Consider the following 23551-nt stretch of genomic DNA (forward strand, 5'->3'; position numbering starts at 1 on the left):
GCTTTAGCATTTTTATGAAGGAGAAGCACCTGGCATCAGAGAATTACTCCTCCACAGCTGCTCCAGGAAGTACCTACTGTCGTAGTCAGCGCCCAGTAAACCAAAGAGCAGCTCACCTGATGGGGGAAGGGGACTGCAACCAGCAAGCAGGGCAAAAGCACGACTGCACTGTGATTTCTGCCAGAGCTTAAAGCTGCCCTGATGCACCGTAGTCCTCCAAATTGCCAGAATAAAAGTATAAGCAGTGGCTTGGCGAGCATAGGGTGAAGCGGTTTTTAGCAGCGGAAGGAGCTGAGCCAGGAGGCTCTGCATGCAGCTCCCAGTTTCTGCAGACATCAGCTTGGAGAACGCCCTTCGGAAGGTGTTTCCACCCGACAAGAGCTTTGGCTAGGGAGAAGCCTCCTACCTTTGCCCAAACAGCTGAATATGTACTATTTTCATGAGGGAACATTATCTCTTGCACGTGGAAAAGAGGAGAATTACACCTAAGTCTGCGTTAGGGTGACTCCACAGAGCACTGCTGCCACGTTCCCGGGCCTCACAGAGACACTGTTCTATCAAGGTCTGGGCATGCTCGCAGCCGCCCCGCTGTGCCGCATTTTGTTTCCTCTCCGCCTTCACCCGTGCCCCGCGCACCCCGGGGCCGCAGCGCGGACACCAGCCTGGGCTCCGCAGAGCACGGCAGGACTCGGAGCCGCTGTCAAGCCCAGGCCTGAGCGGAGACCGCCTCGCACCTGCCGCCTCCCTGATCCTGCCCGTAACCAACATGGCGGCGCGGGCAGCGCTCCAGAACGACACCGCTCTTACCCTTCCGCGACCGCCTCTATGGCTGGCGCCGCGCGAGACCACGTGACGCTTTCAACCGCGCCGCGCGGGACCTGCGCGCCGGGAGGGAACCAGGCCGCGGCGGGGGCGCGCGGGCCGTCAGGTGATCACCCTGACCTCACCCACGGCGTCAGGGGTGACCCTAGCAGAAAGGGGGGGCTGTGGGGCCGGGGCCGGCCACTGGCGGCAGCTCCCGCAGACTCGTACTGCAGCCCCCGCCGCGGCCGGTGTCTCCGCGGCGCCTCGGGGAGCGCGGGAACCAAGGGAGCCCGCGCCTTCGGCTGAACTCTGGGGTCCGCAGCGCGGGAACGCGCCGGCAGGTACCGGAGCGGGAGGTGTGCGTAACGGTGGCGTCTGCAGGCCGAGGTCTGGGCACGGGCCCCGGCGCCGCATGGCCGTCACCGGCTGCGGTGTGAGCTGGCGCGTTTTGCACGTGGGTCACGGAGGCTCCGGCTTTGCGCGGTGTGTTTCTGCGGCTCGGTTGCCAAATTCTGTCAAGCCTCATGGGATAATTCTTGTCTGCTAGCGAGGGGGGCAACAGACCCCGTGGAAACCAGTAATGGCCCAGAGCTGCTCGGACAGTGGGTTGGGGTGAGATTACTGCTCCAGGTGACCACCAGCCATTCATCCAGTGTGGGGGCTTGTGATGCAGTAGCTGTGGTGATGTGCCCAAGCACAGTGAAGCTGCAGAGGGGAAGCCTGGCCATCACTTTTTGGTCTTTATGGTTAAAGCCACCACCAACAAGTCCTGTTTCCCAGTGGCGGTGAAGCCACCAGTGCTTTTGGAGTACATCAGTGGTATTCAGGGACCACTGGAGGCCTTGCTGCAGAAACTGAGTTTTGAAAAGCATCCCAAGCATGGCGGCAGGTTTGAAGGCCGACAAGTATGCTACTCTCACATCAAGTTATCCTTTCATATAGTGTGTTTTATTCCAAAGGTTAAAGCTGTACCTTCTGTGTTAGGGGAAACAGTCACAAGTGACATAAAGTATAAAGACACCAATACACAGAGAATGACTTTGTTGTGCTCCTGCTCCAGCTAATTCAGCTTTCCTTTTCCATAAAGGACTTGCTCGCTCATTGATGGCTTGGGCCAAACAGTCATAGGATGGACCCTTGACTCTTCCACAGGCACTGAAGTGACTTTGTAAACACTGGTGGTAAGCTGCGGTCCTGGCACAGGTGGTACTTCTGCTCAGTTAAGGGACCTGTGTCAGCAGAGCACCCAAGTGCAGTCCAGTGTAGATCTGGGGGAAGGGAAGAGGCTGGCCACTGGCATTACCATCTTCTATTACTGCAGTTAGTAGGACTAAGTTGTTAACAAAACCCTGGCTTCAGTGTTAGAGCATTAGGCAGTTAATTGTGTTAACGTGCACAATGACCTCAGCCGGCTTTCGCATGGCACCCACACTGTGAAAGTCAGGGACTTTTTTAGCCAGCAAAACAAAAAATGGGAGCTCTGAAATTACATCTGTAAGGTGGTGCTTGGCCTGGAAAGTTTTCTTCTAAGCCAGCAAAGTTTCAAGAGGTAAAATAGTTCAATGGAATGTAGCCACAGTTCATGCTCTGTCTCTGGCTTTTGAGAGATTTCCTCTGAGGCTGTATATCTCAGGCTACACTGAGAGCTCCTTATATCTCAGGGATCTACACTTCCCCAAGGAGAGGCACGTGTGTATACACACACAGAGCTGTGTAAGACCTGGTCTGCAATTTCTTGTAACAAGTTTTTGGAGAGAGCATAGTGAGCCACCCTTGCCCCATTACTTACTCAGGAATAATTGCTGCAACTTGAGCTAAAGGAGCCTTCTTGAGATGTTTTAGTCAATCCCTCAGCCAGATCAGATTTACTTAAACTTTGTCTAGCCTGTTCTGAGAAACATCCAAGGCATACAACACCCATCTCCTTCCACTGGCAGAAACCTGAAATCATTGGTAGGCAAATTTATGATCTCATAAAAGTTGATACACATCCAAATGGCAGTTCCTCTTGGCTCAGAAACACCTTCCTAAATTGCTGTCCTCAGTCTGTCTTGTTAACATTAAGTCCAAGGCACAATCAATTATTCCCATCTTGTCACATTGACATTTGAGAATGATTACTGACATTTGAGTTGAAAGAGCCTTCGGAAATGATATAGCTTTATGTAAATGTTTCAGATTTTCACCATTTGTTTCTTTTTAAGGAAGGCAGATTCATACGAGTTGTACAAAAAGAAGCTTGAATATAGCATAAGTAGGTATTTCAGACACCACAAGGATAACAAGGCTTTTAGAGGAGTATTATTTATAGAGCTGTTTAAAAAAAAAACAAAACAAAGCCATCACAAAACCAACAAATCTGACATTAACATGTTAGGAGAAAACGCAAAGGTGATGGAGATTACTACATCCTCAAGACAGACAGCAGAGTAGCAAACGGTTGAGCTGCTGGGCAAAGTTATCTAGTACAAAACCGAGTAATTTTCACACTTTTAAGAACTGATACAATTTTTCTCTAAGGTGAGGAAATCCATATGCGATATTATGTGGCTCACTCCTGATATTTCAAACCAAGTCTGTCTTAATGAGGTGACATACAGTGCTCCAATACTTTTTCACTCTTTAATAATAAACCCCAGTGTTTAAAGACTAAAAAGTGACAGGGGTTTCCAAAGGTTGAAAGTCTCTTGTTCTGACAGTGCAAGACTGTGAGGCTCTAGCTAAGGCCAGAGCAATAGCAATACCATTTCTTGACCATATGTTTTGAAGAAATAGATTCTGTGCAAAACGTTAAGCAGAGCCCATATTATAATAACAAGAAATGCAGGACTTTCATAGGTATATTTGAATTGACTGACAAATACTGAAGTGATCTTAAAATCCTCATTGCAATTATAGGTGGAAGTTTAAAGCAATAGTAACACTTTTCAGTAAAATTTGAGTTCTCAGGAGAGTGTTTTTCCTGTATTTGGGTTTTAGATTGTTCTATGCATTATAAATCACTCCTTCACAAAACTGTGCTCTTAGGATAAGCCCTTCTAGTAAATCTCCCCCTTACCTACTGCAGGTCCCCACTAGAAAAAAAATTGGCATTTGCAGGTATAATGCCTCAGGTGTGTTGGTGTGCTAAGTTATGTAATTCTGAGCTTGGCTGTGGGGAAAGGACATGCAGCAACGCCAGTTTATTCCTTGAAGAATCCATTTAAAAATGTTTGTATATATGTTTTTAACCAGCTCTATTTCAAGAAAATACACACCAAATCTGAAAGGCCTGAGGAGCTTCAGGATTTGTCTTCCACGAACCTCTTTTGGGCAAGACCATTGTGCACTACAGATTCCCCCAGATTATAAGTTTTTTAAGGAATGTTTACCATGTAACAAAATTTCTCTCTTGTGGCAATAAATGTTCAAATGCAAGTGCATTTGTCTCTCTTGGTGCCTTGGGTTTTACAGGAGTAGGGATGGGTTCTTTGCGTGAAAGGTCGTTGTCTGACCCTTGAAGAAATACTTGATCACCAAGCTGCTTTCTGTCCTTCAGTGTAAGACTGTGCTTTTGTCAATTACAGGGTTTCTTTCCACCAAAGGTAGTCTAAAGGTGGCAGCTTGCCTTCTCTGGATGTAAACCTTAAATCCAAGTATCCTGGTGGATGGATTTGACTCAGATGCCAAAGGGAATTTATGCCCAGTTATTAAAATGTGCTGCCTTCTCTCCTCTCATAGACAGAAGAGTCTGCCTTTGTTCAGGTACAGCATAGTAATTCCACAGGAAAATACCTGAATATTTCCAAACATTTCACACCAGCATTTCTTGTGGTTGTCAGGGACTGAGGAATGGATTCAAGACCAGTTAGTGACTGGCCACAGCTACAATAATCCTGTTGCTGAATTCCTTTTTTCTGTGTTTCTCTCATCCCAGTCTGACATTTGCCTGCAAGTGTCTTTGATTAAGGACATGAGTGACTTTGTCTCTGCTATTGATCAGAATAAATTACCAGCACTTAATTTATGGACCTCACAAAAGTGCCTTTGACATGGTGAATTGTGCTCTGTCGTTCAGGTAATTGGGTTGTTAGGAAATGGTATTGGTTACTATAGCTTCATCTCTCATATGATATTGGCCTGTTTCACAGAAATGGACAAAATATTTTAGGCTTCCAGTTCCCAGGATATCATGAAGACTAAGGATGAAATAAGCATTCTTCTTGATAGCAGTGACCATAGTAACTACATTTTGGCTGCTGTATGTTGATTTCACATCCCTGATTTCTGTAAAGAAAGAAAATTACTTTTCTTGTACTTACAAGTTCAGGGGGCTTTGTAGTTGCCAACATTTGCAAATTTAGCTTAAAATGGGGCAGAAACATGCTGCTTAGGACAGTATTCTTGCCAACAGTGAGATTCAGAATCTTATAATTGGCTTTTTGGTGTCTGAGAATGTCCTGGGTTCAGCAGTAGCAGTCATTTTTCTCCTTCTTGGTAGCTGGTGCAGTGCTGTGTTTTGACTTTCAGCCTGGGAACAGTGCTGATAACACTGATGTTTTAGTCTGGCCAAGGACTTTGTGAGCCTCATGCTCTGCCAGGGAGGAGGGGAAGCTGGGAGGAAGCAAAGACAGGACACCTGACCCAAACTGACCAAAGAGGTATTCCATACCACAGCACGTCATGCCCAGGATGTAACTTGGAGTTACCCGGACGGGCTGGTAGACTGCAGGGTTGGAGGAGGTATGGGTCGGTGCTTGGTCTGGTGGGGTGGGGCAAGTTATCGGTGGGTGGGTGGTGAGGTGTTGTATCCTCTTCCCTTGTTATTTCCCTTATCATTATTACTATTGATGGTAGCAGTAGTGATTTGTGTTATACCTTAGTTACTAAACTGTTCTTACCTCAACTCGTGGTAGTTGCATTCTTTTTGATTCTCCTCTCTGTCCCTCCGGGAGTAGGGGGAGGAAAAGAAGGGGGGGAGTGAGTGAACAAGTTGCCTGACTGGGTTTAAACCACGACAGAGAAGGATAGAACAAAGCTCACCTTTTTTTTCTGGGTACATTGCAAAGATGACAAAGATAAAGTTGGTTCTGTTGCACCACTAGAGAACACACAAAACACATAGAAACAAATGGGAGAGAAAAATGCAAAACAAAAGACCCTTGTGAGGCTGAAAAATGAAAGCAACTCAGCAGCTCAGTTTAGTTGTGTATGAAGAGCTCCTACCTGAAGAAGTCTGGAATCTTGTCTTCCTCTAATGTGATTAAATGGGAATTTCCTAATTGAAATTACAGGAGGCAAAGAAATTTTTTAGCTTAAGACAGAAACAGTAAACAGTCCTTTCTGATGATGTTTTTCTCTGGCTGTTTCTGCATGTGCTGTGTTTGAATACATGGATGTTGGTCATACAGTGGTACAGCACTTATAACTGTTCATTTCCCCAAGTGAGAGGGAAACGTGTGAAGAAGGTTTGCTTTCTCTTCTAGTTAGTGGATCTAGATCAGTGGGAGGGTTGATACTACTAGTATCTGCAGGGAACTTTAGGTGATTAGATGGCTTCTGTGTTTCACTTTGAACACAGTGAAAATTGGGTCAGTTCTCTGTATGAGTATGTTTCACTGCTCGTGTCCCTTTACTGTGAAGTTCTTTCTGTATTTGTCTCCTGCTGCCCCAAGAGAATGGCACTGACACAGAGATTCAGTAAAGGTAGCAAAACCTGCATTTGGTCAAAAGCTGGAAGAGTAGAAGAGCACAGACTGGGAGTATTTGATGGGGAATCGCTGCAGGGAGATGTAGTGTGTGATGCCATATACCCAGCAAAGCACTTTTGCACAAGCTTGTGTCACAGCTTTCTCCCTCAGGATGGAGAGTCAAATCTCTAGAACTTCAATATGGCTATAGCCAGGGGCCAGTCTAACCAGCTTGGGTGTGCTCATCTGGCCAGCCACAAAGAGGAGTACATGTACTTTCTTGGCATCTGCAGTGGCAGCCTGAGGCAGATTGAATGGGCCCGGAGACTGGAGATGGACCTAGCAACAGGCTGATGGGCTTTGGTTCTCTGTAGGTAATGCAAGAGCAGTGTTGAGTGCCATTGGGGGGGTTTGTCTATATCCTGCTAGCTCTGGAAGTCTCATCTCTGGAAACGCCAAACCTTTTCTATTCCCATAGGAACAACAGTCCTGTCTTTCAGCAACCCACATGACTGCCCCATGAGTTCTGTGTCAAACAGAACTGGTCAGGTCCTGATGTGGTTGGAATGAGGGAGCTGCACTGGTGGGAAAATGATAACCTTTTGAAGCTCTCTGGCTGATGACCACATGAATTTCTCTTTATGCAGGGCTAGTTTGCTTCCTTGGAAGAACTCGGTGCTTACAGCAGGAGTTTGTCCACCCAACAGCTTTGTAAACCCTGGGGGGAATGGTTACCATTAATGGCTTTTTTCCATCCATTTTAGACCAGGCCTAGTACTGATAGCTGAAGGAAGGCTGTGGGCAGCCCCTCTCTGCCATTGCTTCTGTAGGAGCTCTGTGATTCTTAGAACTCCCCTGAGTTTTGGATTATCAAATGCCGCTTGTTGCAGCTGCATCAACTGCAAAATGGCTCATTTACTGAGCAGAACAACAGGCTCCTGTTTGGGTGGGATTCCACTGGCAGTCCGTGCCTGACCTGGAGACCTTTGATATTTTGGCTGGCAGACTAGTTGTCTGTGCCCTGCTTGGTATTTCCCTGTAAAATATGCTCTAGGTTGTCCTTTCTTTAGGAGACATTACCCTTCCTCCTACTTGTTCCTGAGTCCAAGCATCACTGCAAATGCTCTTGGCTGGAAGGTTCACCCCTCTCTGCACTGAGCATGCAAACTCACTAGTTGCTGCTTCCTTGCCAGACAACTCAGCGTTCCAACTCAGGAGGTGTCTCTGAAGTCTTGCAGCTGGACACATCTGCATTTCCAGCTTTGCTTCCTGGAAGGGATGTTTTAAATGTACAGTACAACTGCATACTGCCAGCATCAACACGAGCTGGAGAGGCCCAAGATACTGGGACTGCTGTGGGCTTGTATTTCCAGTGGATTCTAATAGTGCTGCTTGGTGTGGTTATCTTTGCTTAGTGTTACCCAGGGATGACAAGGAGCAGTTTGTGAATTTTTCTCGTGAGGAGAATACACTGGCCTATACCAAGCCTAGCTTTTGATCTGGTTGATATTTTGATCTTCTTGCCTTTGAAATTACATGGAGTTTTCTTTTTCCTCCATTTTTTTTTTTTAGAGGAAAAGGTTTAGAGAGACATGGAGCTTGAAAGGATCATTCGAGGCACGCTGACACACTTCATCCAGTCCAACATCCCTGCAGCAGACCTCAGGTATGTTGAGTTAGCAAAATCCAGTATCATTGCTCTAGACTGAACTTTGCATTAATTGTCCCTCTACACATTATACTGAACTCTCTAGTTTTCCTGTACTTCGTGTTACCTTTCCTTAAGTCAGATCCAGGATGCAGGTAATTTGCACAGGCTCTGATGGGAATGCTTGAATAACTATCTAGTAATGTAATATCTTTGATGACCAAGATAATTAATTTCCTGTCCAGTAATACACATTAGAATATGGAATTCTTTTCATTCCACAGAGCTCCCTAAGGGCTTTCTGAGCAGCCTAACACTATGTCAGAGCTCTCCCTATTTTGAATTCCACATGCATGCAGAGATACAGCCCACTTGAGGCTGGAATACAGCAGCTGTTTTGGCAGCTGGTGGCAGCAGTGACACAAGTGTGGAGAGCAGCAAGCAGAGAATACTGCATCCCATAGAAATAGCAACTTGACAGAACATGGTGACCCCACCTGAAACACCAGTCAGCACAGAAAAGTGAGGGTTTGAGCACTTGGAATATTTTTGTTAGCTCAGCTGAAGCACCTGCAGGAGCACAGCATCTGGGCACACGCTGCAGCTTTCCTTCAGTGCTGCCCAGGACAGCAATGCAGTGTTTCATTTGTAAATGCTTTCCAGTCTACCACTGTCCAGCTGCTACCTGGCTTTACTGGTGGGATCTGCCCAAGATACAGTCCACAGCGGTCCTTCTGCTTCTGTATTAGAAAGAGACAAGGTTAGATGGAATGGGATGGAGAGAGAGAAAAAAAGTGCCTGCTGACTCTGCTGCCACATCCCATTTGTTTCTGTCTCCAGTGGGATGGATGATGTTTTCTTCTCCTATATCACGGGTGTCCTAGAAGAGCTGGGCTCACCAGAGTCCTCTGAGGAGACTTTTGACATGGACACTTTTGTGGAAATGATGGAGGCGTATATCCCTGGCTTTGCAGAAATCCACAGGTATGTGAATGTTATTGCTTTGTACGTGCATGCCATGCACTGGGGGCCTGGACCCAAGCCCCCCTTCTTTTGCTATACCAAGTTGAAGATGTATTGGTACCAAACCTGTGCGATTGTGATTAAGACAGTCTTTCCCTGAACACACAGATGGCTAATCCCAGTATAGTTTGCAAGTAAGTACTTTGCTATCTGAAATGCCAGTTAATTTTGTTGGGCTGCCCAGCAAGTCTTGTCTTCCTGTAATGAGGTAGCTAAGTAGGATAGGCTACTGTTCTTATTCCTCGCACTAATTTTGCAGCTTCTGTCTCTTACAGTGGGGATGTTTGTGAAATGATGTTCTCTCTCTCAGAGAGGCTTGGTGAAGCTCGCAACAAAGGTGAGTTACACAGACAATTTCAGCACAAGAAGGTATATTCTGCACGTGTTTTCAGTCCTAGTATTTGGAGCTGAGCAGTGTCACAGGATAAAATACAATCTTGTTTGCCACACTTACACTCTCAAAAGGGAAACTGAATTGATTGACCTTTTTTTTGGTTTTATGTTCAGTCAGGTTTTTGATACCAATACATAGGAGGTTTGAGTCGTGGAATACTGTCCAAGACATACTGGGGTGAAAAACACTTGATCAGATCTCCAAACAGCATCGTTGAGATCACATCCAGAGTAATAGGGAAGAAATGACAGACACAGTGCTGCTTGTTGAAATTCTGCTCTAGGTTAATTCTGAAAGTGAGCATTTCTGCCTGCCTCTCTTAGCCATCTGCCTAAGCAACACCACCACTGGGTAGCCCATGTCAGGTGCCTCATCAAGTAGAAAATCCAGCTGATTGCTTGTATCACTTCTAGGCTTTCAGCATCCTCAAAGCTCACTTCCTGTTCACCCATGAATCCTGGCATGGCTGCAAAATCAGCAGTGATGTGCCTTGGCCTGCACAATGCAGGACTGCAGAAGACTGCATTATCCCAGTGGCGCTTTCTAACATCAGTATTCATGATCAGCTGGATTGCTATGTTAATCAGCTCCAAAGGTACTTCCCACTAAAGAACAGGCATGTGAAATGCTTGGATATTAAACCTTTCAAGACATACCAGTCTTGGTTTTGCTTATCTAGCAACATTACTGCTGCCTTGCCAGAAGGCTACACAGCGCAGAACAGCGTAGACAGTCCTGTCTTTTATCTTACTTGCTGCTTTCTCGAACTTGACAAAATCTTCTGCTCTGGTCCCCTACACTTTCCTTTTGAGGATCCTGATGTAGCCAGAATGTGAAAGGACAGCGCCATCCCAGTTTTAGAGAGGTCAGGACAGAGGTGAAACAATTACAGTGACACAGAAAGAGCCTGTAAAGAGAGACGCATCAGAGTAACCTGATCACAGGATGTGCTGACTCACATAAGCCTGGGGGCTACCACAGTGTATTCCCAAATTTTAAATCAAAACCACGCCTTAGTTCAAAGTTACAGCAAACACCATTCTTAGAAATGTTAATAAAAATGCCGTAAGTATCCACAGCCAAGGCATTAGAGGGCCGAGAATTGACAGAATTGAATTCACAAGCAGCCTGCACCCTGTAAGACCTGGAAATGCAGCATTCAGAAGCTCCAGCATGTGCTAGCACTGCTTACCTGCAGGGCAGGATGAGCAGAGTAGGTGTTGCCTCTGAGGGCAGGAGGAACAGTAGTACTTTCCAGTCTCGTCACTTAAGAAAGGATTTGCTTGGCACACAATGTGCTAGCAATCTAATGGCAACAGAAAACAGAGCTCTAGCCTTAGTGGGACTGTTCCTCAGGAGATATCACTATGTCTTTAAGAAAAACCTGGCCAAAAGGCTGTGAAAAATGGAAGTGAAGCACCCTCTGAAGACCTGACCAAGGGCCAGGAGCCTGGAGCTGGAGCCTGCAACGGGGAAGGGCAGTGCACTCTAACAGACGGAGCCGAGGTCCAGGTATGAGAACCCTGCAGAGGAGCAGAAGCAATGGGGACAGTCACCCAGCACTAGGCTACCAGCACCACCTGAGGGCATTTTCTGGCTCTGGAGGGAATGACAGCATAGGCTGTGACAGCATCACTGGTGTCTGTGATCTCCATGGTATGGCCTGAGCAAGATTGCGTAAATTGAAAGAGAAAATTACAAGCTGACAGAAGAACATGAGCCATCACTCTGGCTCATCCTTTCTACCCACTGGAAAAGATGAGCCAGAGCAATGGTTGAGAGAGCCTGTCCCAGTGCCCTCAGAGATCCCACAGCAGCACCATGGGGATACCTCTACAGCACTCCACCTCGCTTCACCCTGTTCCCCTTGCCTCACTCAGCAGTTTGAGGTGGATCACCATTTCTCTCCCCAGCTGTCATACAGTTATCTGCACAGGAAGCAGTTCCAGCTCTCTGTGTGTCAGTCCTGAAGATGCCAGTCCAGACCCTCAATGACTACGCTGTGCGTTTACAGAGCTTTACAGCACTGAGTCATTGGCCCAGCGGTCCTGATCCTGCGGCACCATTCAGTATGACCCATGCCACAGTCACTGCAGCACCTGGTAGATCCCTCTCCCCCACCTCCTTCCCTCACACTCTGCTTGCTCTTTTTCCACTACTTACCTCTTCCTGCTCTGCAGTGCAATGATTCTGCATCCACAGGCTTCTAGCAAATGCTGCTGCTATGTAGTCACAGGTCACTGCTTAGCAGTCCCTTCCCTTTCTGATCAAAGCACATAAAATTTCACAAGGTGAGCAGGAGTTCAAGCATTACACCATGGTGTCCAGAAAGCTCACTCCTACGGAGGCACATAGCATGGCCACAGATGAGTCAGTTCACAGCAGCCCTACTTTAAAGAGTGTTGAAATAGAGGGGGAGAAGATTAAGGAAGAGCAATGCTTTGTCCTTGCAAAGATACGATCCCCTGTTAGCTTTGGGAGTGGTATTTAATCATGTTTGTATGGAGAGAGCCTTCAGCTGAGGGCAGGCCAAGTTTCCTGACAATGCAAAACCAGAAAGGCCCTTTTCAATAGCTCACCATATCCCCATCTTACCTCTGTCTCTTGCTCCAACTAGGAAGGCAATAACTTGAAGGATGGTGTGGAGCTGCTGCTGGAGATGTTCCCGGCTTGTACCGTGAGCCAGGCAGAGAAGGCGATTGCCATGGCCTTGGGGAACTTGGAGGAGGCAGTGCAGTTAATTGTGGAGGAGAAAGTAGAAATTGGCCCGGCAGGTGCGAGTGTGAAGGTACAGTACTCATAGCTGGGCGGCAGCAGGCTAGGGAGCAGGGCAGAGCTCAGGGGCACGCGGGTGTCCCCGCTCTCTGCTGCAAGCAGCTTTAACCACAGGAACTCCCTGTGCAATGAACCAGGAGGATCACCCAGAACAACAGCCCCTTTCCTTTCCCTTTGCTCTGTGCCCACCACTGAGCCAACACCCCAGTGGAGCTGTGGCTGGTACCCCGCTTCCCACAGGAGCTGGAGTGCTCCAGCAGCAGCTGGGCTTACCAAGCTTGCAGGGATTAGGTGTACACCCCACATGTTGTGCCACTCACACACCACCTTGTCTCTTCCCAGGAACTGGCACGGCCTCGGAGAGTGCCCAACCATGAGGAACTCAAACAGGTTATCCTACAGAAGTAAGTACCCAGCAGCAGAGAACCCCTCATTTTCCTCCAAATAAAGTAAGAGGTCACAGTTTGGGGAAGGTCAGAATGGCAGTATAGTCTATAAAGAACTTGGGGTGTACGATGTTTAGTAAGGATGCTGTGAAGCTGATTCAGGTACAGCTGAATGCAACTACAAATAGAACCATCATGTGGGAAAAAAAAATAGGTTTGGGTTTGTTTTAGAGCTGTGGCACAGGAACAGGTTACCTGCACCAGCTGTGTCACAGCACTGGCTGTGTGTGAGGTTTGAACCTCCTGCAGGTACAGTGTAAGTCACAGTACTGCCAGCTGAGGTCCTGGTTAAAAGTTCAACACACAAACATCATGCTGCAGCTCAGGTAACACACTGTGACTTGTAAAACTACAGCAGCTCATTCATACCGCCATCCTTGGAGACAGTCCAAACAGGACTAAAGATACCTTTAAGAGACTGTGTGTACAGCAACACTGGGAAGATTAAATCTCACTTGTTGAACATGTGAATTCAATACATTTAAAGAAACCTCACTGAAGTGCCCCTATGGACTTCTTAGGAATGAAAGTGGCTTTAGACTGGTTTACCGTTATTCATTTCCAAAAGCATTTAATTTTCAGTAGGAGAACCCACACTGTGGTTTCATCGATCTACTTTCACCGATGTCCTGTGGGCATATAGATTGCACGTCTATCCAGCCACATCTTTTCCACCACTTTACATCCTCCCCAGTGACAGAATGGGGAGACAGTCAATGCTCCAAGGAAGATAAAGCAAAGCAGAATGGCATCCAAGCAGAATTAGCAATCCCTGTCTTTGCCTGCCTCCTGTGCAGGCCTGTTTCAGGGTGACAAGCAGGGGAACAAAAAAGCCCAAGCTGCTATTTATGTTTCTGGGAACTTCACTTTAATGACATTTTGGCAACGTCCTGTACTTTAAACATCACTCAAGCACAGGTACAGAGAGCAGATTACCATAGCTGAAGATACAAGTGATACAACTATACTAACTACCCAGGGAGAAGTCATGGTCAGTTGTGCTGTCCGCCTGCTAAGCCAGCACCAGTCTCAAGAGTAGTAACTCAGCAGTACAGCAAGCAAATGTTTGGGCCCTGATGTTTCAGTCATACAGGGAATGAGGTGATGCTTTTATGAAGTTGCTTACAGCACAGACCTGTTTCACAATCAAGTAGTAGGTGAAGCGTGAAAGGAACACCATCTCTTCAGGGCAGAAGCAGCCAACTTAGTCCTGTAATCTCAGCTCTGTCTCCTTTGGCTGCCATCAGGTGGTCTGAGAAGAAGCAAAGCTGCCCCAATGGCAGAGCACACCAGACCTGAGCACCTCTTCCAGTTCTGCAGTGCCCGTCAGCATTCTCAGCAGCCCAAGTTTTCAATACCATTCACATATGGCCAAGGATGCTACTCCAGGAGAATCCTTATCGATTCTTTCCAGAAGGATGACACCACTTCTTGCCCGTTTCATCCAGAGGATAACGTTAAGTGCTCCTAGCTGCAACCTAGGCACGCAGGACGCATTGTACAGCCACAAACCAGCCAGAGGGAAAAGGGCATAGGCTATGAACAACTCCAGGCAATGCTTGTTACAGTGTTCACTAAATGTATCTTGTTTCAGATATATGATGGTGGATAGTGCAGAAGATCAGAAAACCCACCGACCAGCTCCACCCAAAGAGGTAAGAAGAGCAGTCCCAGCTCACCAGCAGTTTGAATGTCCTTTGCTACAAGGCTTAAAAATCAGGCTGCATGTCCAGAAAACAACAGGGCAGAACAGAGCAGGAACATTCCCAGAGCCCACTAGGAAGCGAAGAAGGAAGATCAGGTTAGCTAAGGGGTGGCAGGGTCTGTCAGTTTCTACCATTCCTGACTATCGTGGGCCTTGCCCATCAGACAGCTTCCTTCCCGTTTTGCCCAAGATTCCCAACACAAAGGATGGGTAAAGCAGCACACCCCAGTCTTCCTCTGCCCCCTGACAGCACAGCTCTGCTTCTGCTTGTCCACCCCCTTTCCCTAGCAGCATGGCTGGCCACCCATTTGGTGTTAATATCTTTCCTCTCTAGGCTCCCAAGAAGTTGATCCGCTATATCGATAACCAGGTGGTGAGTACAAAGGGAGAAAGGTACAAAGACATCAAGAAGCCTGAGAGCGAGGAGATGAAAAGAACCTACATTAGCCTCAAACCAGCCAGGAAGTATAAGTTCCACTGACAGCCAGGTCCTCCTGTTCTTCAGCCTCCACCTCGCCAGCCAGGTTTGGCAGGCTGGACACACAGCACTAGGGATGGGGGTCTCCTCCACCTGCCACTAACTGGAACTAACCCGGGAGCCAGGACACTACTTTCAGCTTCCTCAACTAACCCAGCTGAGGGGAGACTTCTCCTTGTGTAGCTGTCCCTCTGCCCCCAGGGGCACACTGCAGTGGTTCTCCAGGGCCTGGGCATTCTCTGCTATTCCTTGCATGGGACATTTTTAGATCTAAGATGTGGCTTGTGCTTTTGCAGCAACCTTTTTACAAGTCTGCACTGTTGCTTTAAAATGAGTGCCAGTATTAATAAAGATGTGAGTTGGCGTGTAGTTCAGCTAGAGCATGCGTATGCTTTGTGGACACCACCTCCAATCCCTCCTGGGGCCAAAGGTAAGAGCAGGGTCATTCTCTCTTCCACTGTTTATTCTTTCCACATTCACCATAAGATGTAGCTGCTGTTTGGTTAACCACTTGGCAGATACAAGGGCTGAGGCTGAACTCCCAACCAGAGCTAGGCTCCCTGCCAACACCACCTGCAGCACTCCATAAGCTCCAGCTGACAGCACAGCAAGGGCTCCGTGATTTCTCAACAGTATTGGATGCCAAAGCTTCAGCCATGCCACACGGAGCAGGATATAATAGCTAGCCTGGGCACTACTGAAATATTAAGTCAGAAACTGGGGGGAAACAAATAGGAATGACCAACCACTTTCAGTGACAGCACAGCTAGGTCTGGTGTTTTTTTGTCAGTGAAACTGCAGTTAGAAGCAAGTTCCCCCTGAGAACAACTCTCACCTTGCACCAGCCCAAACCAGCACCCTAGATCTGGGCCATGTCAGCAATTTGGTGTCAGGCTGGTGAGTGGCTGCAGGCTGGAGCTGGACTCACTCTGCCCTCCTCCTGCAGCACAGAGGGGCCTGCCCTCTCCCAGGAGGAGGGCTGGCAGCTTTTCTCCTTCACTCCAGCTGGCCTGGTGTGTTCCACAGCTCTGCTGGCATGCCCTGCACAACACCCCAGGGGACAGTCCCCATAAAAGACTTTCCTCTCGGGACAGCTGCCATTTAGAGATTTAAAATACGAATAATAAATCCTATCTACTAGCTGGCCTGGCCAAGGCCTGTTCAGCACCATGGTGTTCCTGCAAGTCACTCGCTCTCTCCACTGCAAAGGGAGTTACTTTCCCCAGAGGCATCAATGAAGCCCACTCATGACTACCGACCCTGTGGCTGCTGAGCAGCCTCAGAGGAAAGAGTGAGCCCCACTCAGGCCAGCCTTGCCAATGGGACCAACCTCTCCCTGTGCATATCTCCAAAGCAGCTGGTTCCGGCATCCTCCCAGGATCCCAGCGTCTTGTCAGTTCCCCCCCCTCCCCAGCAGCAGCACTTCTAGATCTGGAGGTTGATGAAAGGGGCGAAGCCAACCACATCCTGCAGGAGAACAAGAGCCCTCTGCAGTGGAGGCTCCACATCCAGCTCCACCCCACGGCTTCGGAGGATGCTCAGGCTGGACTCAGCCACGTTGTGGCAATGCTTCACCTTCAGCGAGCGCAGCTTGGGACAGTACTCAGCCAGGACCCTGCCAAAAAAGAGCATGTGCAAGTTGCGTGCCAGGATTCTTAAGTGCACTGCTCACCCTCTTCTCTACTCCCAGAAGCCCAGCGCTCACCACTGTGCCACAAGTACCAACCTTTAGGAGCAGTATCCTGGTGGTCTAAAAGAAACTCCAGGGACATGGCTGGGTCCCAGACCTACCCTCCACGACATGCTGGGAAATCTGCTGTTAGTAGCCTCTCTTGAAGGGCCTGTTAGTGTCTTCTCCCCCAGTCTGAGCTCTCATTGCTTTTAGCATGAAGAAATCTAACTTTTCCTCTTGGGTTCTCTTCCACTTCCCACCCCAGGTACCTGCCATCCCCACGCCAGGTCCCCAGGTTGCTTAGTACCTGATGGAATCATTTTTCACTCGCAGACACCCTGTGAGGTCCAGGTGTTCCAGCTCAGGGCAGCACTTGGCAATCTCCTCGACCGCTACATCACCCACGTTGGCATTGACAGCCAGAGACAGGGACTTGAGCCTGCTGCACTTCTGCACCAGGTAGCAGATAGCCTCATCCTTCAGCTGGCGACAGGCCGTCAGGTCCACAGCCTCCAGTGCCTTGCAGTGGTCAGCCAGGCTGCGCAGGGACAGGCTGTCTACCCACTCGCAGTGGGCCAGGGAGAGCTGGCGCAGGCTGGGGCAGCTCAGTGAGATGGCCACCAGCGCATGGCGGCTGAGCTGGGCACAGCCCTTCAGCTGGATGTGGTGCAGATGGTGGTTCTGCCCGATGACTGGGAGCAGCTCCCCATCTGTCAGCCAGTCGGAGCAGTTCTGGAGTGCCAGCTGCTGCAGTACTTCGTTGTCCTTCAGCAGGTTAACGAAAGCAGCTCGAGGGATGGGAGGTCCAATCTGCGTGGGGAACCCAGGAAGAATGACGTGTCCCCCAGGGCTTCAGATCACCTGATCCTCACCTAGTACTCTCTCCCCTCCTCTATTCCACTGTGACAGTGGTGACCAAAGACACTCCCTTTTCTCATTACAGAGTAAACCCTGCTGTCAAACTTTCCTCCCCTTATGCCAAGGCTACTGCCACAAGCTAGAATATGCTTGGACTTCTCCATCCCACATCATCATTTACATACTTGTGATGAACTCCACACCCTTACTCTTCAAATACTCTGCTAGACCACTCTGTCCTCACGGAACAACAGCTACTCCAGCCTTTCCAAATCCCAGGCAATGTCTCCCAGGGCGAGCACAAGCTTTCCCTGGAGATGAGGGACAGAATTATCTTCCACCAGACCCACCCTAACGCACAGCCTCTGTGAGGAACAACAGGCTGTGCCACTCAGGACTGGCTTTCTCTGCCAGCTGGTGCCCATAATGGCCCAGGTGGAGTTTCCTGGTTCACTCCTCCCAAAGCCTCTTGCTAAAGACACTGGCATTGCTGGGTCCTGAATCACTGCCTCTCCTCCCTGGGCCCATCTGTCCAGTCTGACACCCAAGCCATTAACCCAAGCTCCTGAGCAGAAACCAGCCTCCTTGTCAGGGGGTTCTTCACCTCACATAGTCAGATGCTCCCCTGTTAGCTCCAGATCAGTAGGACATCTGTGTCTCCCCCAGCCTCAGAGCCATCCAATACCTGGCTTGAGTCAAAGCAGCGCATATTGGCCAGGTACAGCTGGATGAGAGACTGGAATGACTTGCTGACCCTCTGCAGGCTCAGGAGCTGCTGCAGTGGCAGATGACAGAGAATATGTGGAACCAAGATGTCTTCCCAGGGCAGGTCCAGGAGGCATCCCCTGGAGGGGGTCAAACTCATCATCAGACGTCAGGGAGCCAAGCTACAGTGGGAGCCAGGCTAGATATCCTCACACCTACTGCCAGGTGCTTCTAGGAGGAACAGACAGAAAGAAAGACTCAGCAGTGTCTCCCACCATCAGCCCGCAGGGTAACACCCCTTGACCGTCAGCAGGTCAGGCACCTGCCACCTGCATCACCTCCTCCCCAGCCTGGGACGCTCACTGCTCAGGCATCCGAGTTCACCTGACTGCACTGCCCTCGGGGTAGGGACTTCCCACCAGCCTTTTGAGGTGTTCCTGTCCCTCAGCGAAGCAGCAAGCGACTGCTGCAGCATTACCGCATCACCTACACAGCAGCTGTGCCTCCCTTCCACGGCTAAGCATCGCTCCACCTGGCAGCTCGTCCCCTAGGTGCCGAGCCCCTCGGATCCTTTCGAGGGGAAAGCAACAACGCTCCGGACTCCCCGAAAGTGGTCTCCCTCCGATGAGGCTACAGCCTCGGGTAGCCAGAGGAGGGGCAGGAACCGAGGAGGGAGCAAAGGGGTCCCGGCAGCCCGGAGCCTCCCGAGCTGCGGTCTGACACGACCCCAGCAGAAGCCGCGGGGGGGGGGAGGGTGGAAAGGGGAGGACGACATTCCCGCTCAGCCGTTCCTACCCCACCGCCCCTCGCTCACCCCCTGAACGGCCCAGTTCCTGGGCTGCCGCCCCGCCGCCAAAGCGACAGAGCCGCAGTAGCCCCATCAGGGCCTGCACACCCACGCTCCGCGCCCCCCTGCCGCAGGGCCCCACAGCGATGCGACTGCCCGGCCCCAGCGGCCCCAGCGCCCCCAGCCCGGTACCTGCCGCAACCCGGCGCTGCCCCGCCTGCTCCATCCGGCTGCACCTCACCCAGACGCCGGCGTCCGGCCGTAACGTCACGCCGGCGGGCGGAAGTACGCCTGCCCGGCCGGCCCACCCCCGGCCCCGCCCCGTTACCTCGGGTGGCCGCAGCGCGCACGTTACCGGGGCCCGGCCGCAGACCTTGCACAGCGGCAGCGCTCGGGGCGGCGGGGAGGGCTCGGCCCTGACACGCTGGGGCACCTGGCGGAGCAGAGCGACTCCGGCCCTGCGGGCGCGCCGGCAGTCACAGGTCCTACCGGTGCCGCAGCGGCTCCCGCAGGCTGATGCAGCGGCGCGGCTCTCACACCAGCCCCGGTACAAGGGCTCCCCGGGCGTACCCGCTTCCCTGTGCACACCACCGCTCCCAGTCCCTCAGTTATCCCAGTTACCACGCGCACACCAGATCCCCACTTCCCCGGTGTACACCGGTCCCTCCAGCCCCGCGGCTCCCCGGCTCCCTGGTGCACACCGGCTGGCCCCGGTTGCCCGGTCCCCAGCGCACGCCCCTGCCAGGGGCGGGCGGACTGGCGCATGCGCAGCGCGGCGGCGCTGTCCGTTCAGCACCATGCGGAGCCGGGACCCGCCGGGACCCGCTACTGCCGGTGAGCGACGGCACCAACCCCCGGCCCCGACAGATGCCCCGGCCCTGCCCGGCCAGGCCTCCAACACCCTACCCGGTCCCGCTGCTCTCCCAGCTGGCTCCGCCTCCCACTCCGCGCCCGCAGAGGTTCCCCCGGGAAGGGCCGGTCCCTGGGGCTCAGTTCTCACAGCACCCCCGACCGGCAGCCGCCACTACCGGCCTGCCTCCCCTTGCCCCCCTGCCCCTCCCCCGGGTCTGGGGTGGGACGGCACTGCTTGCTGCAGCTCCCTCACCCGGCCTGCATCCCCCCGCCCTGCCAACCGGCTCCTCGTGCTTTGCTCCCCCACCGGTGCCCCGCCTGTCCCCGTAGCCCCGGGGTGCGGGGTCCGTCCCTTGCCGGCAGCCCCCGCCGAGAAGCGGCCAGACTCCTGCCGGCGCAGTTGCCATAACGACTCGGCAGAACCAGACGCTGCTATTTCCCCTCTGCTCTCCTTCCCGCTGCCGGTCTGGGGTGCAGCCCCGTACCCCATCAGTACGGCACTCGTACCGCCCACACCAGCCCTGGATGGGTGACCCCAGCCCTGGCTCGGATCCAAGCCCTGCCGCCTTGCGCAGCATCAAGCTGCAAATCACTGCTGGCAACAGGCACTATAAAAAGATCCACTTGCCAAAAAAAGCAGTGCCCTGTGAAGGAGTCCCACATCCCTGGACCCACATTCCCTGGTCCCACATTCCCTGGAATAAGTCCCGGGTTCCCTGGAAAGCAATGACCTGTCTATGCACCCTTGTGTGCTCTTTCCCTCCCAGTGTGGAGGCATCCCCCAATGGGGAAAGGTCTTCTTACCCTATTGCCTGTCCTCTGGTGGTAGCTAGCCATGTTACCTGTCTGCCCCTGGATGTGTAAACCCTGAGAGTCCCAGTGGCTCCCAGTAGCACGGCACTCTCCTCATTTACAGAAGGACAAGTGAGGCAGGGATTTTCAGTTTTCTAAAGGAGCTGAGAATGCCCCCAGCCATGGCCTAGGACAATGCTTCCTTCCTCTCCAGTGGGGGCACAGAATGCTCTGGGAGTGCTGGTCCTGCTTCTAGACTGGGAGGATTCATTTTGCCTTCAGGAGGTTTCAGCCGTGTGCTCACTCTGTTCTTGAGTTCCCGTTGTGAAATAAAAGTGTAACATCTGGCAGGGAGCCCCTTAATATTGCTCCTGGTTGTGACTGAAACTGGCTACAAGGAGGGTTTTTGGAATAGTGGTCTTGGTCTGGATAGGAGGTGAGGGAGCACCAGCGAGCAAGGCATTGCGACACTCAATTACATCTGCCCTTCACTGTGCCAAAACAGACCTGGCTGGGAGCCCCCTGCTTGTGCTGAGTCCTTGTTCAGAGGAGCTGTGTTGTGGATTGCTTGTTATCCTTCCTGACAACATGTGTGCTAGACTGGCAAGTGGGACCTGCCCTGCTCCCCCACCAACCTCTGTTTATGTTTTTTTCATTTTGTGTGATCCAGCTGGGCTGGCTGAATCACTTCCCTGGCATCCTGCTGGTAGCAGGGCTCAGAAGAGGGCTGAGAGCCCTAATAGGTTCCAGGTACTGCAAGGAGGTTGGGAGGCACTGTTAGAATAAAGACAGAAGTGACACATGGTTGTGTTTGTTTGGCCTTTTCCCGGCTTGTGCTGCACATGGAGAAGGTGAAGAATCTCCTACCTTTAAGATCTAGTGCCAAGGCAGAGCCTCAAGAATTGTTTAGTGTTGGGCCATCTCCACTGAGCCACTTACGGCACTACTCAGGAATCGCACCTAATCCAGCTCATTTCGGCCTGCTTTCAGGACAGCAGTCTCTGTGTCAGTGCTGGGGCACTGCAGCCTCTCAGGCAGTGCTGTCTCTTTTCCAGATGCAGCAATCAGGGTCAGAATTACCCTGGAAACAACCAACAGCTTCTGGATCCCTAACACAACCCTGCAGCAAGTGTAGTGTGGTGCTTGCTCTGACAAACCTCTTTAGCTACCGAACCCAGAGTACCTGAGTTTTCTGACTCAGCATTTAGAGGAATGCAAGCAAGGTGGGGAAGAGAAGGGTGAACATGCCGGCTGTGTCAGGGCACAACAACAGCAGCTGCCCATGCATGGTCAGGAGCCTCCCCAGCCAGAGACCAGCCATTCAATACCTGGCCAGTGCCCAGAGGGGGCAACCAGGGTCAAGCACAGCTTTACAATGAACAAGCAGGGCCACGACAATGGGGTAGGGCTGAGGTTCGCCTGGGACATCAATCAACAGCAGAGGGTCCAGACCATCAGTGCCCATAGCCCACCATGAGAATAGGTTAGTTTAGCTAAGATGGAGACCAGCACTCCTACAGTACTGCATAACAGGAACCAAGAGTCCCAGGCTGAGCTTAAGTAGAGCCCCAGTCCTACAGTCAGGAGTAGTGGAGGCTCCAGATGAGGCTGATTAGGACCACTAAAATTTATTAGCATACTCAGGGTCCTGACAGCTGGTGGCCTGTGGAGGAGTTAGTAAGTAGGTAGGGAGGTTGGTTAGTTTGAAGCTATGGCTACTGAGATGTATGTGCCATGTAGTAGGAGTCATGGACAGTTTCCAGCTGTGAAATAATCAGACTGTTCTCTTCACAGGTTGACTGCAGGTACAGAAAGAGCATTAGAGCCTGTTACTGCCTTGTAGGAGTGTATGTGAGACACAGCTTTACACCATCAGGATGTCTGGTGGAGCTAGCAACATAGGAATACATCAATGGTAAGGATCCCAAACAGGTACTATTTTCGTGCTCATGCCTGTAAAGTTTTCCTATATGCAGAGAGGATGTAATACAGCTGTACAGCACTGCAGCACAGGACCTGGGTGGTGTTATCCACTGTAGCTCAGCCATGAAGGGACAACTCAAAGCAGGCAAGCTTGAAGGACCAGAGCTTTGTTCTGCTCTGCTCAGTCAAGAGTTGCAGCAAGCTTCTGCCTTTCTGGTGACACATGCTTTCCCTAAGGTGGGTCTGCATTTTTCTTGAGAGGTGTCTGGATGTCTCCTTTCTAAGCTTCAGCCAGATGCAGACAGCTGCAAACTGACCTGCCGAAACAGCTTCCAGGGTTGACACTCGTATCAGGGAGATCCCTTAAGGCCAGGGGAATTCACCTTGCTAGTCAAACATTAGGATGAGGGCAGACCTCAGGCTAAAAACTTCTTTCTATAAGCTTGGATAGCTGCCATCTTCTAGATTTTAAAGAGGATGTGGGAAAGATTATCACAACAGCTCCTGTAAGACCAACCAATTCTCTTAATTTAGCCTCTAAAAGGGAATAAAAAGGACTGTGGTCCTGCTCACATGCATGTTAACCAGTGTCTATAAGTGCTGAGTTCAGTGGTAAGTGTGGTGGAGACAGGACACAAGAGATGGGGAAATGGAGCTCACAAGAAGTTAACCCAGCTGATGTGGTTTCAGCATATGTCCTGTTAGCTCCACAGCACACTGTGAGCTTGGTGCCATGCAAGCAGCTACTGGCTTAAAGATGGTGACCCTTGCAAGACCAATGGGGTGAGCTTGGAGATGCTTCCCTTTCAACGGGTAACTTCATTTGTCATGACTCACCAGGTACATGCCCATCACTTCTTGTGCCTTTCTAAGACACTGTTTTGGACAAGGTGTGTCTGAAGCTCCCTGTTCCCAAGAGCAGTGCTGGGCTGTAACATTCCCAGTGCTTGCAGGGCGTCTGAGGAAGTGTGTTGCACAGGTACCTTCCACAAGCAGGGGACACCAGTCAGTCTGGTAGCT

At 50.7% G+C, this 23551-nt stretch overlaps 3 protein-coding genes across 9 annotated transcripts in view; 2 read left to right on the forward strand and 1 right to left on the reverse strand.

Moving 5' to 3' along the window:
- Positions 1-907: 907 nt before the first annotated feature.
- On the forward strand, positions 908-15378 carry CUEDC2 (CUE domain containing 2). Its single transcript, XM_061459342.1, has 9 exons — positions 908-928; positions 8046-8139; positions 8962-9105; positions 9420-9481; positions 10917-11050; positions 12156-12326; positions 12656-12717; positions 14354-14414; positions 14799-15378. The coding sequence occupies exons 2-9, from the start codon at positions 8066-8068 to the stop codon at positions 14943-14945; spliced, it is 855 nt and encodes a 284-aa protein (XP_061315326.1). The 5' UTR covers positions 908-928; positions 8046-8065; the 3' UTR covers positions 14946-15378.
- A 9-nt stretch (positions 15379-15387) lies between these two features.
- Positions 15388-20086, reverse strand: FBXL15 (F-box and leucine rich repeat protein 15). Of its 6 annotated transcripts, none has more exons than XM_061459337.1 (4): positions 19871-20086; positions 18158-18408; positions 16922-17424; positions 15388-16557 (listed from the first exon to the last, which is right to left on the reverse strand). In XM_061459337.1, exons 2-4 carry the CDS (start codon positions 18338-18340, stop codon positions 16368-16370), a joined length of 876 nt encoding a protein of 291 aa, XP_061315321.1. In that variant the 5' UTR covers positions 18341-18408; positions 19871-20086; the 3' UTR covers positions 15388-16367. The 6 variants fall into 6 exon arrangements, with proteins under 6 accessions (XP_061315321.1, XP_061315322.1, XP_061315325.1 ...); XM_061459338.1 differs by lacking the exon at positions 19871-20086 and adding an exon at positions 19664-19768 and having other exon boundaries at positions 18158-18405; XM_061459341.1 differs by lacking the exon at positions 19871-20086 and adding an exon at positions 19597-19671.
- The window catches only part of PSD (pleckstrin and Sec7 domain containing), a 46315-nt gene continuing 42504 nt past the window's right edge, over positions 19741-23551 (forward strand). For both annotated transcript variants that reach the window (XM_061459330.1, XM_061459332.1), the window contains exons 1-2: positions 19741-19798; positions 22403-22523. The gene's annotated coding sequence lies outside the window, so the exon portion shown is untranslated. The remainder of the gene's footprint in view (positions 19799-22402; positions 22524-23551) is intronic.

The sequence above is a fragment of the Pezoporus flaviventris genome, unplaced genomic scaffold, assembly GCF_033815535.1.
Source record: "Pezoporus flaviventris isolate CSIRO_AGI_PZ_B2104156 unplaced genomic scaffold, CSIRO_AGI_Pfla_v1 ptg000029l, whole genome shotgun sequence".
In the NCBI taxonomy this organism is placed as follows: Eukaryota; Metazoa; Chordata; class Aves; order Psittaciformes; family Psittacidae; genus Pezoporus; species Pezoporus flaviventris.